At 41.7% G+C, this 16,679-nt stretch overlaps 1 protein-coding gene across 1 annotated transcript in view; it reads left to right on the top strand.

The window, feature by feature from the left end:
* LOC126203538 (GTPase-GDP dissociation stimulator vimar) overlaps positions 1-16,679 on the top strand; it is a 92,847-nt gene that overhangs the window by 25,807 nt on the left and 50,361 nt on the right. The window contains exon 6 of the mRNA XM_049937862.1: positions 15,040-15,165. Within this exon, the coding sequence (XP_049793819.1) occupies positions 15,040-15,165 (126 nt within the window). The remainder of the gene's footprint in view (positions 1-15,039; positions 15,166-16,679) is intronic.

The following is a 16,679-nucleotide window of genomic DNA, read 5'->3' as shown; positions in this document are numbered from 1 at the left end:
TCGCACTGTGTTCAGTAACTAATTGTGGTTCTGCACTATCCCGGAAGACTGTTGTTGGCATCAATGGCAGTGACTTGGGTAGTAGAAGTCCCTTTCTTCCAACGTTTAGGAGAGGCATAGCAGTGTTACTTCTGGAGTCACAGTGTGGGGAGCTGTCTGGTATGACTTCAGGTTGCGGCTGGCAGTGAATGAGGGAACTCTTGACAGCTCGACAATGCCATGGACATCCTGTGTTCTCATGTGTTAACTCTCATGCAACAGTATTGTCGTGCCATTATTCAGTCTGCATGATGAGGTACTCCGATGGCTAGTAAAATCCTCAGATTTCTCCCCAATAAAATGTATAGGACTAGCTGTAATGTAAACTGTGTACCAGTACCAGTATCAGAGATACTAAGGACTGTTTACAACAATTGTGGCCCATCTTGTCTCGGGAGAGGATACAGCTGCTTCATGAGATCTTTTCAACTGAATCAGTGCATGCACCAGGTCAGAGGGGGTGCAACATTGTATTGACAAGTGGGCTCATACTATCAAGTTTTGTTGTAAATATGACCCAGTTTCATAATCACCGATATAACATCACATACACACTCAGCCTGTGAAATTTCATTTTATTCCCCCCCCCCCCCCCCCCCCCTCCTGTGTGCACTTTACTTTTTTTTGTCAGGCGGTGTAAAAGGAAGTCAGTGTAAAAAAGTTTAATTGCTCTTTGAACCATATTTTGGAATTTTTTTTATTAAAGAGCTAAAGTCAGAATTATGTTTTTTGAGGCTGAAAGAGGACAGTTGTATCTGGAAGGTGATGCGCACTTCTTAAGAGCCTGAGACTTTCAACATTGGGTTATCTACAAAACAAACTGTTGTGCTTGAATATTCAGGTTTTACTAAATAGTTGTTTTTCATTATATATCATATTCACTGCAAGAACAGTACAAATGTAGGTGGTAGGATATTGAGAGAAATTCAGCATTACACTACAGAAAGCTGTGACATAGGGACTGGTTATAAGACAGGGTTATTATACTTCAAACCTGAAATTAAATGACAACCTGATGCTTGTTGCATCTTCTCTCCAATTTATCTCTGTGGTAATTATAAAAGTTAAAAGTTTAGGTTATAAAGTTTATTTATTGTGCCTCTCTTAAACATTGGAAGAAAGAGACCTCTACCCAGGTCACTGCCATAGATGCCGTCAATGGTCTTCTGGGATAGTGCAGAACCACGATTAATTGCTGAACACAATGCGATACCATTCATCAGCAGTCCATTCTTCGCAGTCGCAGCATCGTGCTCAATGCAGCTTTTTGTGGTTGTGATGTTAATGACAGTCTGCACATGGAACTGTAATTTCCTAGTCTGACTGCTGCTACTCTCATACTTATGGTGCTGGATGGCAAGAATGTGGAACCTGCACCATATAATATGAAACAGTAGGACGTTATGCAGTGAGTTGGAGAATGTATGCTTCTTAATATTTTGTTTTATTTTAATATATAAGCTGATTTGGATTTATTGTCTTTATCAGTACACATCCTGACATTTTAGGAGGACATAGTCACCTTTGAGTAAACTGTTATTTGCTGCCCATAGTTATTGGATGTATATTTTTTTAGTAACATTTTGAAGTTGTTTGATAATTTTATGTTGCACACGTGATACATTTGTTACTATCTGAAAGTCATAGACACTTCAAAACTGTCAAACTTGAATTTCTAAGAGTTTCAGATAGTAAAAAAGTGTTGTGATATATGTGCAACAGAAAACTATTGCACAACTTTAAAACATTACTTAAACAAAAAAATTCCAACAACTACAGACAGGAATAATAGTTTACTCAAAGTTGATGTATGTCCACCTACAATGTCAGAACATGTAATGATGAAGGCAATAAAGCCAAAATAAGCTTATATACTAAAATAGAATAAAATATGAAGCAGCATACAGTCTCCAGTTCTCTGAATAGTTTGTAAAGGGCTTTAGGTACCTGTGCCACCTCTGAATATGTAAATCCTCAGCCCTCTCTTTGACATTGCTTTTCTGCAGTTTGTCATTATTCCTGGAAGAATTAACCATATTATGCATCTGAATCCTCTTTTAAGTCTGCTTAATACTAGGTCTTCTGTGTTAGTCCAAGTATTGTAACATCATACATGATTAAGTGAATAATACGCATCTATGTGATCCCGTTTATTTTCCCAGCGCCTTATATGATGTTATATGTTTATGCTCTTCATGGGTATGCTGCCGGATATCATAGTCTTCACTACACGATATTTCGGTGATCCACCTGGCTGCCATCTTCAGGTGGGATCACCGAGTACACAATCACGCCGGAACTGAATGAATATCAGAAACGGTGGCTCCTTTATACCCCGGCTCCAGGTCACTCCATTTCTGCAAGAAGCAGAAGAGCTGCCCCCTGCGACATGAAGAATTGCAGTGCCGCCAGCGGTAGAATCTGGCGAAAGTGATAAATTGCAAATTAAGATGTAGCGGGTCAAAAACCAGACAGTTGTTGCTTTATATCTGATAAAATAGGGTTCCATATCTTGCTTAAAGGAAAACCTTTATCTCTATTAATGATGTCATCAGATAATCATATTTTGATGCATTCCTTGAGCACACAATCCCAGTAATGAGAAGCGGGAGCAATGATTTGTGTCTCTTTGAACGACATATTATGCCCTTCATTGAGACAATGTTCAGCGACGGCAGATTTTTCAGGTGGAAGAAACGTGTGTGATGCTGACGTTCCACACATTGGCCATGAACAGTGCACAAAAAAGAAAATGGTACCATGGGACATGGCGTATACTATAAACCCACACATATGGACCGTTATCTTCATTCTACGAGCTATCATTCACCACATCAGTGCATGGGAGTTCTACGTACATTGGTCAAGAGAGCTTATGCCATTTCTTATTCTGAAAATTTGACACAGGAACTGGATCATCCTAAGGCTGTCTTCTAGCTCAACAAATATACCGATCATCAAATTGATCATGCTTTTCAGTTTGAACCATCAAGACAACCAGTGCCAAATACTTGTAAATCAGTTGCTTTTCTACCCTTTGCTGGAAGTATTTCGAGAATTCTCAGGAAATATATTAAGTGTTCTTTTGCCTTTGGCCAAGACTAGAGTCCTGTTTGAATCTGTTAAAGATGATTTGGGATTGAGAAAACCTGGAGTTTATACAATTCCCTGCCGTTGTGGGAAAGGCCTATATTGGACAAACTTTTCGCACTGTTCATGACCGATGTGTGGAATATCAGCGTCACAGACGTTTGTTCCAGCCTGAAAAATCTGCCATCGCCAAACATTGTCTCAACGAAGGGCGTAATATGTTGTTTAAAGAGAAGCAAATCATTGCTCCAACTTCTCGTTATTGGGATTGTGTGCTCAATGAATCCATCGAAATAAGATTATCTGATGACGTTATTAATAGAGACAAAGGTTTTCCTTTAAGCAAGATATGGAACCGTATTTTATCGGATATAAAACAACAACAGTCTCGTTTTTAACCCGCTATATCTTAATTTGCGATTTATCACTTTTGTCAGTTTCTGCCGCTGGTGGCGCTGCAATTCTTCACTTCGCAGGGGGCAGTTCTTTCACTTTTCCCACAGGCACAGTGGCCTGGAGTTGGGGTATAGAGGAGCTGCTGTTTCTGGCGATCATTCAGTTCCGGCGTGATTGTGTACTCAGAGATCATGCCGAAAGATGGCGGCCAGATGGATTGCCGAAAATTGTGTAGTGAAGACGATGATATCCAGCAGCATACCCGTGAAGAGTATAAAAATACGCATCTGTCTTTGCCTCACAGATGTGTTTATGTGCTTGCCTATACACAGGTAAATGGTTTGGAGTTGATGGAAGTACTGCCTTCTGGAAACTAATATAACAGATTCAAATCTTGAAATTTAACTGCCAAGACATCTTCTCTTATAAAGAGACCCAAGCTTGTTTTCAAGTTAATAAAGTGTATAAAACTTTTGTTTTACATGTTCAAACAAATCCCATCATTTCATCAGGAAACCACCTTAACAATGGATGTGGGCCAGTGCTACCAATATGATGTAAAGTAAGGTTCACAACCTTGACGGACAAAGGATGCAGCGTGTTACGTCAATGCTTTAATTAGTTTCAGAATGAGCTTTATCTGACAGTTCCCAGAAGCTATTTTTTTACCACTTTCCAGACACTGAAACATGTTGTAATTCGGGATGAGTTGAGAATAGTGATTTCTTCTGAAATCACAGATTTGATTATCCCAGAGTTCTATTACATCTACAATATTTACAAATATATTTAAAATAGCACACATTTTCAATTGAACAGCTACATTTCATATGAGGTGATACCGTGTGCTACACTTCTTATCTTGATCTGAGCAAGATGGCCCAATACTAATTGAACTGGACTCTTTATTTAGGAGGAATGGCTTTCAGTACTTATCTAGTTATGTTTATTTACATTTACAGTGGTTCCTTGTAAGACACTAAGAAAATATAGGGATGGTTCCTTCAACAATGTGTTTAATCCCCTTACCCTCATTAACTGGATGATGTAATGCACAATGACTCCATTGCGAACAAGTTAAACTCTGCCCTACATCCAGCTCCTCTACTTGTTAAAAATAATTTATATGTGAGTAGCTTGGGTTTGGCACAGCAACAAAGCCACAGTAGTGCTGCATAAAACCTGTAGAATGCTATAATATGTTATATAACCTAATAATAATATTTCTGATTACTTCATTTATCGGACGTAATTCCCTTAACTACATGTTCTTGAACCATTATGTCAGAATTCATTTCCTGAGCCGGCCGGAGTGGCCGAGCGGTTCTAGGTGCAACAGTCTGGAACCGCGCGACCGCTACGATTGCAGGTTCGAATCCTGCCTCGGGCATGGATGTGTGTGATGTCCTTAGGTTAGTTAGTTCTAAGTTGAACCATTTTTTTTTCATTTCCTGAAAAGAAATACTTTAAAGTGTGTAGTAGTGACAGAGTTGAATCTAATTATAGTTTAGACCTCGAATGTAAATGGACTCGATCCATTACTTTTAGATATATGTCAATATGACACCACTGTCCTTCTGCATATCTTCATGAGCTTCATACTCGTACAGTCCAAGACAAGAATGAGTCTAAAATACACCAGATAATTTTTTGTCAAAGCAGGAAGAAAGAATCAAAATATCCACGGGTGTGCTGCCGGTCTGTAGTGTCCAACGGGCACAATATTTCGGCGATCATACATGTCGCCATCATCAGGTGAACTGACGGACTGAGCTCCTGTGAACGTGCCGGCACGGAGATCTGTACGCTATGGCTGCTCAGAGGGAACTGGGTTCGGTCACGGCGGTGGCCGATTTAAATACCCTCCGCCCGCGGCGCGCTCCCTCCGCCGTCCGCACCCCGCGCCACGGTCGCGCGGTGGAACAGATTGCGACGGCGTCTGAGATGACGTCGGTGTGATGGCTCTGTCCGCCGTGGTCGTCACAACTATACGTTTGCTCGATTTACTCTTAATTAACCCGATCGCTGGTTCCCAAGCCTTGCCAAGATTATAGCCACAGTCACGGTTTATGAGGTCGTCATTGGTGCGAATTTCGATGGCCTCTCTAACAACGCTGTCCCAGTATCTCGACGTCTGTACCAGAATCCTCGTGCGGTCATACTCCATGGCGTGATTTTCCGACAAACAATGTTCAGCGACTGCCGACTTGCTCGGATACATCAGTCGAGTGTGCCTCTGGTGTTCACGGCATCGATCCTCGACGGTACGCATCGTCTGACCAATATACGACTTGCCACATTGACACGGAATCTGGTACACGCCGGCCTTCCTCAAACCGAGGTCATCTTGGCGCTCCCCACCAGTGCACGAGTTTTATTTGGAGGACAAAACACAGTTCCGACCCGGTGTTTCTTCAGAATGCGGGCGATTTTCCCCGAGAGTGCGCCTGTGTATGGAATATATGCAGTGCCTACCTCCTCCCTCGTGACTTCATCCATCTCAACAGGTTGTGCTGCAGTGGTTGGGCGGAGAGCACGTTGAATCTGCCACTCTGAGTACCCATTTTTTCGAAATACAGTTCTCAGATGTTCCAATTCCTGGGGTAGACTCTCTGCGTCAGAGATAGTGCGCGCCCTATGTACTAGAGTTTTAAGTACCCCATTCCTCTGTGAAGGGTGGTGGCAGCTGTCTGCGTGCAAATACAGATCAGTGTGTGTAGTCTTCCGATACACCCCATGACCTAGGGTGCCGTCAGCCCTTCTCTTGACCAAGACGTCAAGGAAAGGTAATTTACCCTCCGTTTCAGTCTCCATAGTGAATTTGATGTTGGTTGTGTATGGAGTTTAGATGTGTAAGGAAGTCAAGGAGTTTAACCATACCATGTGACTTCAGTTTGAGGAAGGCCGGCGTGTACCAGATTCCGTGTCAATGTGGAAAGTCGTATATTGGTCAGACGATGCGTACCGTCAAGGATCGATGCCGTAAACACCAGAGGCACACTCGACTGATGTATCCGAGCAAGTCGCTGGTCGCTGAACATTGTTTGTCGGAAAATCACGCCATGGAGTATGACCGCACGAGGATTCTGGTACAGACGTCGAGATACTGGGACAGCGTTGTTAGAGAGGCCATCGAAATTCGCACCAATGACGACCTCATAAACCGTGACTGTGGCTATAATCTTAGCAATGCTTGGGAACCAGCGATCGGGTTAATTAAGAGTAAATCGAGCAAACGTATAGTTGTGACGACCATGGCGGACAGAGCCATCACACCGATGTCATCTCAGACGCCGTCGCAATCTGTTCCACCGCGCAACCGTGGCACGGGGCGCGGATGGCGGAGGGAGCGCGCCGCGGGCGGAGGGTATTTAAATCGGCCGCCGCTGCGACCGAACCCAGTTCCCTCTGAGCAGCCATAGCGTACGGATCTCCGTGCCGGCACGTTCACAGGAGCTCAGTCCGTCAGTTCACCTGATGATGGTGACATGTATGATCGCCGAAATATTGTGCCCGTTGGACACTATGGACTGGCAGCACACCCGTGGATATTTTGATTATCAAATACGCCGGGAGAAACTCAAGAATCACATCATACACCTTTACGGGGAGGAGATGTATCGCAGCATGAAGAAATTTGAAACGTTGCGCCACCGTACATGTCGTTTGCTAAGTACTCTTTCCTTTCTAAAGAGATGTCATTCCGAGAATGTTGTTCCAAATTTCGCTAAGGTTATGCATCACATCGATTCTGCAGCAGCTAAGAGAATCAAGAAACGAGCCAGCCTCGCATTGGTACGTGAGAGAGTGCAATTCACCTGCCGGAGCCTTGAGTTTATCTCACAGGAATTACTCAAACTACATTTGCAACTGGCTAGTAAGTTCACTTCTTGTTCCTGGGATTGGATTGATGGTGTCACCTGGGTGTCAGCTGATTCCGCCCATAAGAAGGCTACGGGACGTCAAACAGCTAAGTTCTCACGTCTCCTTGACAAACCATCTCTGCAGGTTCCGTGCAAGACTGTCATCAATTTGAGTGGCATGGTGTTGAGTGATGATGCAGTCTCGGTTTTGCAGAAAGGTCTCAACTTCGCTCCCACCCCCAAGTTCACTCCGGTCGCAGAAATTGTTAGTGCTGTTGAACAGGTTGCAGCTCGACTTCCGCCAGAATCAGCCGAGGAAATACGTCGCGAAACTTGTCGTGCGTTGACGAAATCCAAGCCGATGAAGTCAAATATCAGCAGTAAAGAGAGGGCGGCCATTCGTGATCTGAGGGAGCGCTCTGAAATTGTTGTCTTACCGGCTGACAAAGGCAATGCTACAGTTGTTGTCTCCCATAAGGACTACACTGATAAGATGCAGAGCCGGCTAAATGACGATTCCTACCAGAAGATCAGCGTTGACCCTACAAAGAAGGTGGAGAACAAGACGAGGGCGTTTCTCAAGGACGCAGATTTACCGGAGGGTGACGCTAAGAAATTGTTACCCCAAGGTCCGGTACCGCCTAGACTATATGGACTCCTGAAGGTTCACAAAGAGGGGGTACCATTACGCCCCATTGTCAGCAACATCAGGGCACCTACATATTTGTTGGCCAAATACCTGACGGGAATATTAAGTCCTTATGTGGGTAAATGCCCTCATCACATCCGTAATTCCGTGGATTTTGTTAAACGCCTTGATAGCTTCAGGTTGGATGAGTCAGATATCATGGTGAGTTTTGATGTCGTTTCCTTGTTTACGAGGGTACCCCTGTGAGAGTCACTAGAATTGATTAGTCAGAAGTTTGATAAGAAGACCACTGAACTTTTTAGGCATGTCTTGACTTCCACGTATTTTCTTTTTAATGGAGAATACTACGAACCTACGGAGGGAGTCGCCATGGGTAGCCCACTCTCACCGGTGGTAGCGAATTTGTACATGGAGAACTTCGAGGAGGAAGCCCTGTCGTCATCCGTATGGAAACCTACTTGCTTTTTCCGTTACGTGGACGACACGTTCGTCATCTGGCCACATGGTATGGATAAACTCCTTGACTTCCTTACACATCTAAACTCCATACACCCCAACATCAAATTCACTATGGAGACTGAAACGGAGGGTAAATTACCTTTCCTTGACGTCTTGGTCAAGAGAAGGGCTGACGGCACCCTAGGTCATGGGGTGTATCGGAAGACTACGCACACTGATCTGTATTTGCACGCAGACAGCTGCCACCACCCTTCACAGAGGAATGGGGTACTTAAAACTCTAGTACATAGGGCGCGCACTATCTCTGACGCAGAGAGTCTACCCCAGGAATTGGAACATCTGAGAACTGTATTTCGAAAAAATGGGTACTCAGAGTGGCAGATTCAACGTGCTCTCCGCCCAACCACTGCAGCACAACCTGTTGAGATGGATGAAGTCACGAGGGAGGAGGTAGGCACTGCATATATTCCATACACAGGCGCACTCTCGGGGAAAATCGCCCGCATTCTGAAGAAACACCGGGTCGGAACTGTGTTTTGTCCTCCAAATAAAACTCGTGCACTGGTGGGGAGCGCCAAGATGACCTCGGTTTGAGGAAGGCCGGCGTGTACCAGATTCCGTGTCAATGTGGCAAGTCGTATATTGGTCAGACGATGCGTACCGTCGAGGATCGATGCCGTGAACACCAGAGGCACACTCGACTGATGTATCCGAGCAAGTCGGCAGTCGCTGAACATTGTTTGTCGGAAAATCACGCCATGGAGTATGACCGCACGAGGATTCTGGTACAGACGTCGAGATACTGGGACAGTGTTGTTAGAGAGGCCATCGAAATTCGCACCAATGACGACCTCATAAACCGTGACTGTGGCTATAATCTTGGCAAGGCTTGGGAACCAGCGATCGGGTTAATTAAGAGTAAATCGAGCAAACGTATAGTTGTGACGACCACGGCGGACAGAGCCATCACACCGACGTCATCTCAGACGCCGTCGCAATCTGTTCCACCGCATGACCGTGGCGCGGGGCGCGGACGGCGGAGGGAGCGCGCCGCATCGGCCGCCGCTGCTACCGAACCCAGTTCCCTCTGAGCAGCCATAGCGTACGGATATCCGTGCCGGCACGTTCACAGGAGCTCAGTCCGTCAGTTCACCTGATGATGGCGACATGTATGATCGCCGAAATATTGTGCCCGTTGGACACTATGGACCGGCAGCACACCCGTGGATATTTTGATTATCAGATACGCCGGGAGAAACTCAAGAATCACAGGAAGAAAGATGATTGTAGACAGAAATTTTATAGTATACTTGCATGATACTTTGGAAATTATCAGTCAACACACAAGTTCCCAATTTAATATTTAAATGATGCTACAAACTGTCACATGCTCTCAGGCAGTATTGCATTCTGGTTGCATCATTGACATAAAATGCTATATGTTTGATGGGGTTGGCAGGTTCTGTAGTGAGAATGAAAGGGAATAGAGTGGCGATAACCAAACTGCTTGAATGGTGGTGCAGTATCGTTCACCAAATAGACTGGAGGAGACACATCAGTAGACTGCAGGCAGGCCAAGAACAGGTGAAGATCATTAGATGGTTAAAAATTCACCATTTGGTTGGTAGTAGACTGGGACAACAGTCCTTAGCCACATGTGGTTTTTGGAAAGTCCAGTCAAGGGTTTAACACAATCTGTGCTGTTATAAACTTGAACGAATAGGTCTGTGGCCACATCTCAGCTATCATTGTTACAGCTATCAGAGAGATGGCTTTTTAATCTGCTCGTACCTTATTACTCTACAGTTCACAGTTAAGTGCCTGGCAGAGGTTTCATTAAAACACCATAAAACTATTTCTCTACTGTTCCACTCTCAAACATCGTGCAGGGAAAACGAGCTCTTAAATCTCTCTGTGCGAGCTCTGATTTCTCTAATTTTATGATGATGATTATTTCTCTCAATGTAGATGAGTCACAACAAGGTATTTTCACACTTGGAACAGGAAGTTGCTGATTGAAATGTCATGAGAAGATCCTATTGCAACGAAAAATGCCTTTGTTTTAATGAGTGCCACCCCCTAATCATATATCATGTCTGCGGCACACACTCCTCTGTTTCATGATAATACAAAATGAGCTGCCTTTCTTTGGACTTTCTCAGTGTCCTCCATCAGTCCCACCTAGTGCATATCCTACACTGTACTCCAGAAGAGGGCAGACAGGCATGGTGTGAGCAGTCTCTTAAAGTAGACCTGTTGCGCTTTCCAAGTATTCTGCTCGTCTTTAGTTTGCTTTTCCAACAATCTGTGTGATCATCCATGGTGAGTTATTCATAATTGTAATCCCTAAGTATTTATTCAGATTTACAGTCGTTAGATTAGTATGACTTATCATGCAACTGAAATTTCGTAGATATCTTTTAGTATTGATGTGGATTACTTCATAGTCAATTGCCACTTTTTGCACCATATAGATATCTTTTCTAACTCATCTGATGACTTTACAAGACGGTAAATGACAGCATCATCTGCAAAGAACCTAAAAAAGGTTTCTCAGATTATTGTTTATGTAGATCAGAAAAAGCAGAGAGCCTATAACATTTTCTTGGGAAATGCCAGATATTACTTTTGTCATACTTGGCGACTTCCCATCAGTTACTACTAACTGTACCTTTCTGATAGGAGAGCATCAATCCACTTGAGCAACTGAAGTGATACTCCGCAGGCACACAATTTGATTAGAAGTCGCTTGTGAGGAATGGTCAAAAGGGTTCTGGAATTCTAGAGATATGGAATCAATTTGACATCTCATGTCAATAGTACTCATTACTTGGTGAGACTAAAGAGCCAGTTGTGTTTTACAAGAAAAATATTTTCTGAAAACATGTTGAATATTTGTCAGTAAATTGTTTCTTTGAGATAACTCATAATGTTCAAACACGGTATATGTTCCAAAATCATACTGCAAATTGACATTAGCGATGTGGATCTGTAATTCAGTAGATTACTCCTATTTCCTTTCTTGGGTATTGGTGTGTCTTGTGCAGCTTTCCAGTCTTGAGGTATAGATTTTTCAATGAGCAAACTGTTGTATATCATTGCAAAGTATGGAAAAGGAACCTGACTGCTATACAATCTGGATTGGAGGCCAGGCCTTCATTAAGTGATTTAAGCTGCCTTGCTATATCCAGGATATCTACTTCTAAGTTATTCATGTTGGCAGTTGTTCTAGGTTAGAATTATGGACTATTTATTTAGTCTCCTTTGATGAAGGAACTTCAGAAAGCCTTGTTTCTTAACTCTACCTCACGGGCACTGTCATCAATGGCATCACCATTGTTATCGTGCAGTGGAGGTATTACTGTGTCTTGCTGGGGAACTATACGTATGACCAGAATCTGTTTGAGTTTTCTGACAGATTTTGAGACAGAGATTTGTTGTGGAAACTGTTGGAAGCATCACACATTGAAGTTCACACTAAATTTTGAGCTTCTGTAAAACTTCACCAATCCTTGGGATTTTGCATTCTTTTAAATTTGACGTGTGTTTTGCATTGCTTCTGCAACAGTGTTCTGACCTGTTTTGTGTACAGTGGGGGATCAGTACCACCTCTTATTAATTTATTTGGTATATGTCTCAATTTCTATTGCTACTATTTCTTTGAACAGAGACTACATATGATTTGTGCTTACATAATCAGATTGGAAGGAGTGGAGACTATCTCTTAGGAAGGTGTCAAGCAAATTTTTATATAATTTTTTAAATATGTGTTCTTTGCATTTATTTTTAGTGGGTTTGGATGCTGTGGTTTTCATTCTTGCATGGGGGAGGGGAGAGATGGGGTGGGATTGCAGGATGAATGTTTTTAACAAACACTAAAAAATGCATCAAAATTCCTGAAAACAGGTATTGACCAAATATAAAAGGTTAGAAAATTTAAATATCATGGGGAAATAATCCAAGAAAATGGTGTGGAAAATTGTGCTACAGAGGAAAGGATACATAAAATGGGAAGAGCATATAGTATAATTAAAAACCTTTACAATAAAAATATGTTTAAAATGCAAAAACAAGCCATTACAGAACATAAGTGAAGCCAGAATCTTCATGTGCAAGAGTGTGTCTGGCATTAAATACCAAACGGGTGAATCATTAAGAAAATATTAGGCCTATGAGAAAGTAAGGAAGTTCGGAAATCACAAAGTAGTGATGAAATTCTTGAAAACATAAAAATTGTATCAGAAATAATGAGAGAAAAGAATACTGCTATTTTTTTGAATATTTATATTGAATGCAAAACAGTAGAGTAAAGAAAACAATTTGCAGGATAAAAAGTCAACAAGACGTTGGATCTGTGAAGGAAAAAAAGGATTTAGAAAAAAAAAATAAAAGCTGAAGAAACAACTGACACAGAAGTGTCTGTGGGAAAGATACGAATATGAAAGGATTATAATGTAGGAGAGTGAAAAAAACTGGTCTGAAGTATTCAGAAGACAGGAAGAAAAAACATAGTGAACAGATGAAAGTGTGCTGAAAGAAAAGAACAGAATAATAAATAAGGAATTGAAATTGGCCTGTGTTCCATAGTTGGCCTATCTGAGAAGGGGGGGGGGGGGGAATAAATAAAATGTGATGGTATAACATTGTTTAGAAAATGAGGGAACATGTATGCACGGCATATGCAGGAAGCTAAGTGTGGATGTTGTTGGTAAAGATTTACAGTTAACTAGATAGAAAATCTCAAGAATGCAGGGTGTGAAGCCGGGTCATAATCTTAAGAGCTGATAAACTGTGTGAAATCCAACTGGTTGTGAAAGATTGTACATAATTACTTAAATTTAAAAAAAATTGTTTGCCATAAAAATTCATTGGGGATCTCTTTGAAATTGAATGTTATACTATTAGCTTGTGAAATCTTAAACATATGATTTTACATGCAAGCAACCACACAGGTCCTTCAAATTTCACAACTTAGACAGCACACTTAGGTGAATGCAAAATGTGTTGTCCCGATAATGCATCCAGTAACTTTTCTGAAGGTGAGCAAGTTGCTTGTGAAATATTTCTCAGTGAGGGTATGTGTAAAAATTTAACGCTCAGCAATCTGCTGTTAGGTTCGTTTCCATCAGCAACAGCATGCTTCACGACCGTATTAATGAGGTTCTCAATAAGAGGAATGGCAGCATCAGCTGTAAACATTTAATCTGTGTATTGCAGATTGATTTTAGCTACTGTGTAGCTGTCTTCAGTGCATTATATTACATTTAAGATGAGTTATCATTGTGGTATCACATATAAATACAACCCCACAGGTGTCAAAGCTGGAAACGGAATTACAAGTTTCTGTAAGACACGAGTAGTGGTCGCACGGGATCTGGCGGACCCAGTGGTGCGCAATCTCCACCCACTGAGCCACACCTCCAGCAGCTCTGCACTAAGAGCGTCCTCTGCCACCGCAATATAGGACGGCCAGTGGCAACCACTCCGCCCCTCACACTTGGAGCCTCTTTGCTTTGTGATGCTGTGCAGAAGCCACCTAGTTGCAGCTCAGACTCCATTGTTTGTGCTTTAATTCAGGTAGCCTCATCCTCGTTGACACTTGGACTGTATTTTTTGCTGCATTATGTGTAGTGAGTCTTTGTACGCTTGGAGAAATACAGATTAGCAAATCTTCTGCTTGCTGTGTTATCTTGTTCGCTAATTATTTCTGCTCGTGTCCAACTTTCCTACAATGACAGTTACTGCACCACTCTGTAGCTGACCTCCCAGACCGATGTGATGTGTACAAAGTCATACTCAACAATCATAACTTAAATGTAATGCACTGAAGATAGCTACATGGTAGCTGGAATCATCTGCAATTAACGGATTAAAAATTTGACTGATGTCGCCCTTCCACCTATTGTATATCTGCTACTACTAACTACAGATTTGCTTATGGCTGCAAACAATTATGGAAAGATTACAGTGTTACTCATTGTAAAGATGACACATTGAGTTGCAGATAGATACAACGAAAAGACCATTACACATAAAGCTTTGGTCAAAGCCTATATCAGAAAATAAAAACAAACATCCATTCACACAAACAAGCACACCTCACACACACGCACACGCATGATCACTATATCTGCCTGCTCAGACCTGACTGAAACACGTTGAATGGGGGCAACAAGTAGGATTGTTGTTTGCATTTTTCACATTTGTTTGTCGGTCCTGAGCAGCCAGAGATAGCAGTTGTGTGTGCGAGGTGTGCTGCTTGTGTGTGTCTGTGTGTGTTTTTCTTTTCTGATGAAGGCTTTGGCCAAAAACTTGATATGTAAGAGTCTGTTCGTTGTGTCCGTCTTCGTCTCTGCACGTCCTCTTGAAGGTGAGTAGCAATCTGCCCTTTCCGTAATTGTTGATATTACAACCTGGACTTTCCATTGTTTTATGGCTACAAAGTTTAATGTGGGAGTGTAGCTTGAGCATAATGAGGTGTTTGTAAGTATTTATGTGGGCTGCTTTCATTTTGAACTGAAGTATTTGACTTACATTTTTCAGTTCCATCTGATGAGCAGCTCTTGGATGAGAGATTGTGCTGCGCCGTGGTCAAAGTTCTGAGTGTGTCTAAGGCTCCTGATGTCATTGAAATGTCTTTGGAGTTGCTGCACACTCAGGCAGAGAATGGTAAGTTATATTGTGATAAAATTAAAAGTAATTAAAATTCTCTGTAGTTGCAGGGTTGCAAAATGGATAATTTTCTTGTTACTGTTCAGTTTTACCTCCCAGTAAACTTACAAAGCACTACTTTTGTATCTGAATCTCCTTAAATAGCCCCAAACCCATTGTGTTGGACACAAAAAAAGATAAATTTGTGTGTTTGTCCTCACCTTCCTCTTCCATTGCCAAATCTCATCTTTACCTCAGTTATCATATTCTAATCCTCTTCCCAATAAATATGGTAGAAGAGGCAACTGAACTGTTATACAGTCCACACCAAATAAATGTTCTTTAAATTTGATAAATAGCATTGTTTGGGAAGAATGTAATCTTTCTTCCATCAACTGCACTTCGAGACACCTGAACGTAAATGTTAACACTTTCATGACCACTTGTTGACAAATTGCCTGTTGACTTCTGTCTCGATTTCTTTGCTCGAAGTTTGTTTGATAATTTTTCTGCTGTTTTGCCAGCGTGAGTTGCTGGAATTGTCAAAGTTTTACCCTCCATTGCTGATGGTGGACCACCAAGGTTTGTTTGATAATTTTTATATTGTTTCATCAGCACAAGTAGCTGGTGAAGCCCCAGAAAAATTATCAAATGTCGGCTGAAGAAAGCGAGACAGAAGCCAACAGGCAGTTTGTCACACCTCAACATCTTGGTGAGTGAGTGACACTGATAGAATCAATAGATTATAATTCTAGCAATTCGCATATGTGTCCTGATATTTCTGTGATCTAAAAACACAACCAATACTGGAGAATAAACCACAAAGGTTTCTCATATGTCTGTGCTCTACACTTACTTGAAGATGTCCTGATGGATATAAATTGCCCAATACTAACTACAACTAATTTTGTTCCTTCCCCTCCCACCTCTCATGTAATATTTTCTTATGTTACTTTTGGATATTTAATGTGTGACTGAATAGAATACCAACCACCATAGACCGTAGATAATGTAAGACTGCACATGACGTCATTTTACTGAAATCAGTATCTAAATTACGTGACTTGGGGCACAGAGCCAAGTATGTCATTATATGTTTATAGTGCACAATTTATGACATATTTTTTTTACAAATCAACTGTTGTGCTTTTTACTAGATGCAGAAGTAAAGACCTTCATATACACTCAGAGAAGTCTTTTTTTATATTCCACAGATTAGAAAAAGTGACGAAAATCTCAGTTGTGTAAGCGAATTACTTTAAAATATTTGCAGAGGTATTTCCAATGAAAGTTAGGATGGATATTGGTCCTTGGATGTAAAACTTGGTGAATGACTAAGCTTTTGAGACGACATATCATTAATATCTAGCTCACTACACGAGTATAATCAACATTTTGTAATATAATACGCTTCCTATCTTGATATCGTTTCGGATCTGTACTGGATTAAGCAGAAGTCGGAGAATATATGTGCTTATTTTGGGTAAATACCTGATATTATGCATGTAAATGTATTTCCTTTCTTACAAATC

Source organism: Schistocerca nitens, chromosome 9 (genome assembly GCF_023898315.1).
Source record: "Schistocerca nitens isolate TAMUIC-IGC-003100 chromosome 9, iqSchNite1.1, whole genome shotgun sequence".
In the NCBI taxonomy this organism is placed as follows: Eukaryota; Metazoa; Arthropoda; class Insecta; order Orthoptera; family Acrididae; genus Schistocerca; species Schistocerca nitens.
The sequence above is the reverse complement of the archived record's forward strand: the minus strand, read 5'-3'. Positions and strand labels throughout refer to the sequence as shown.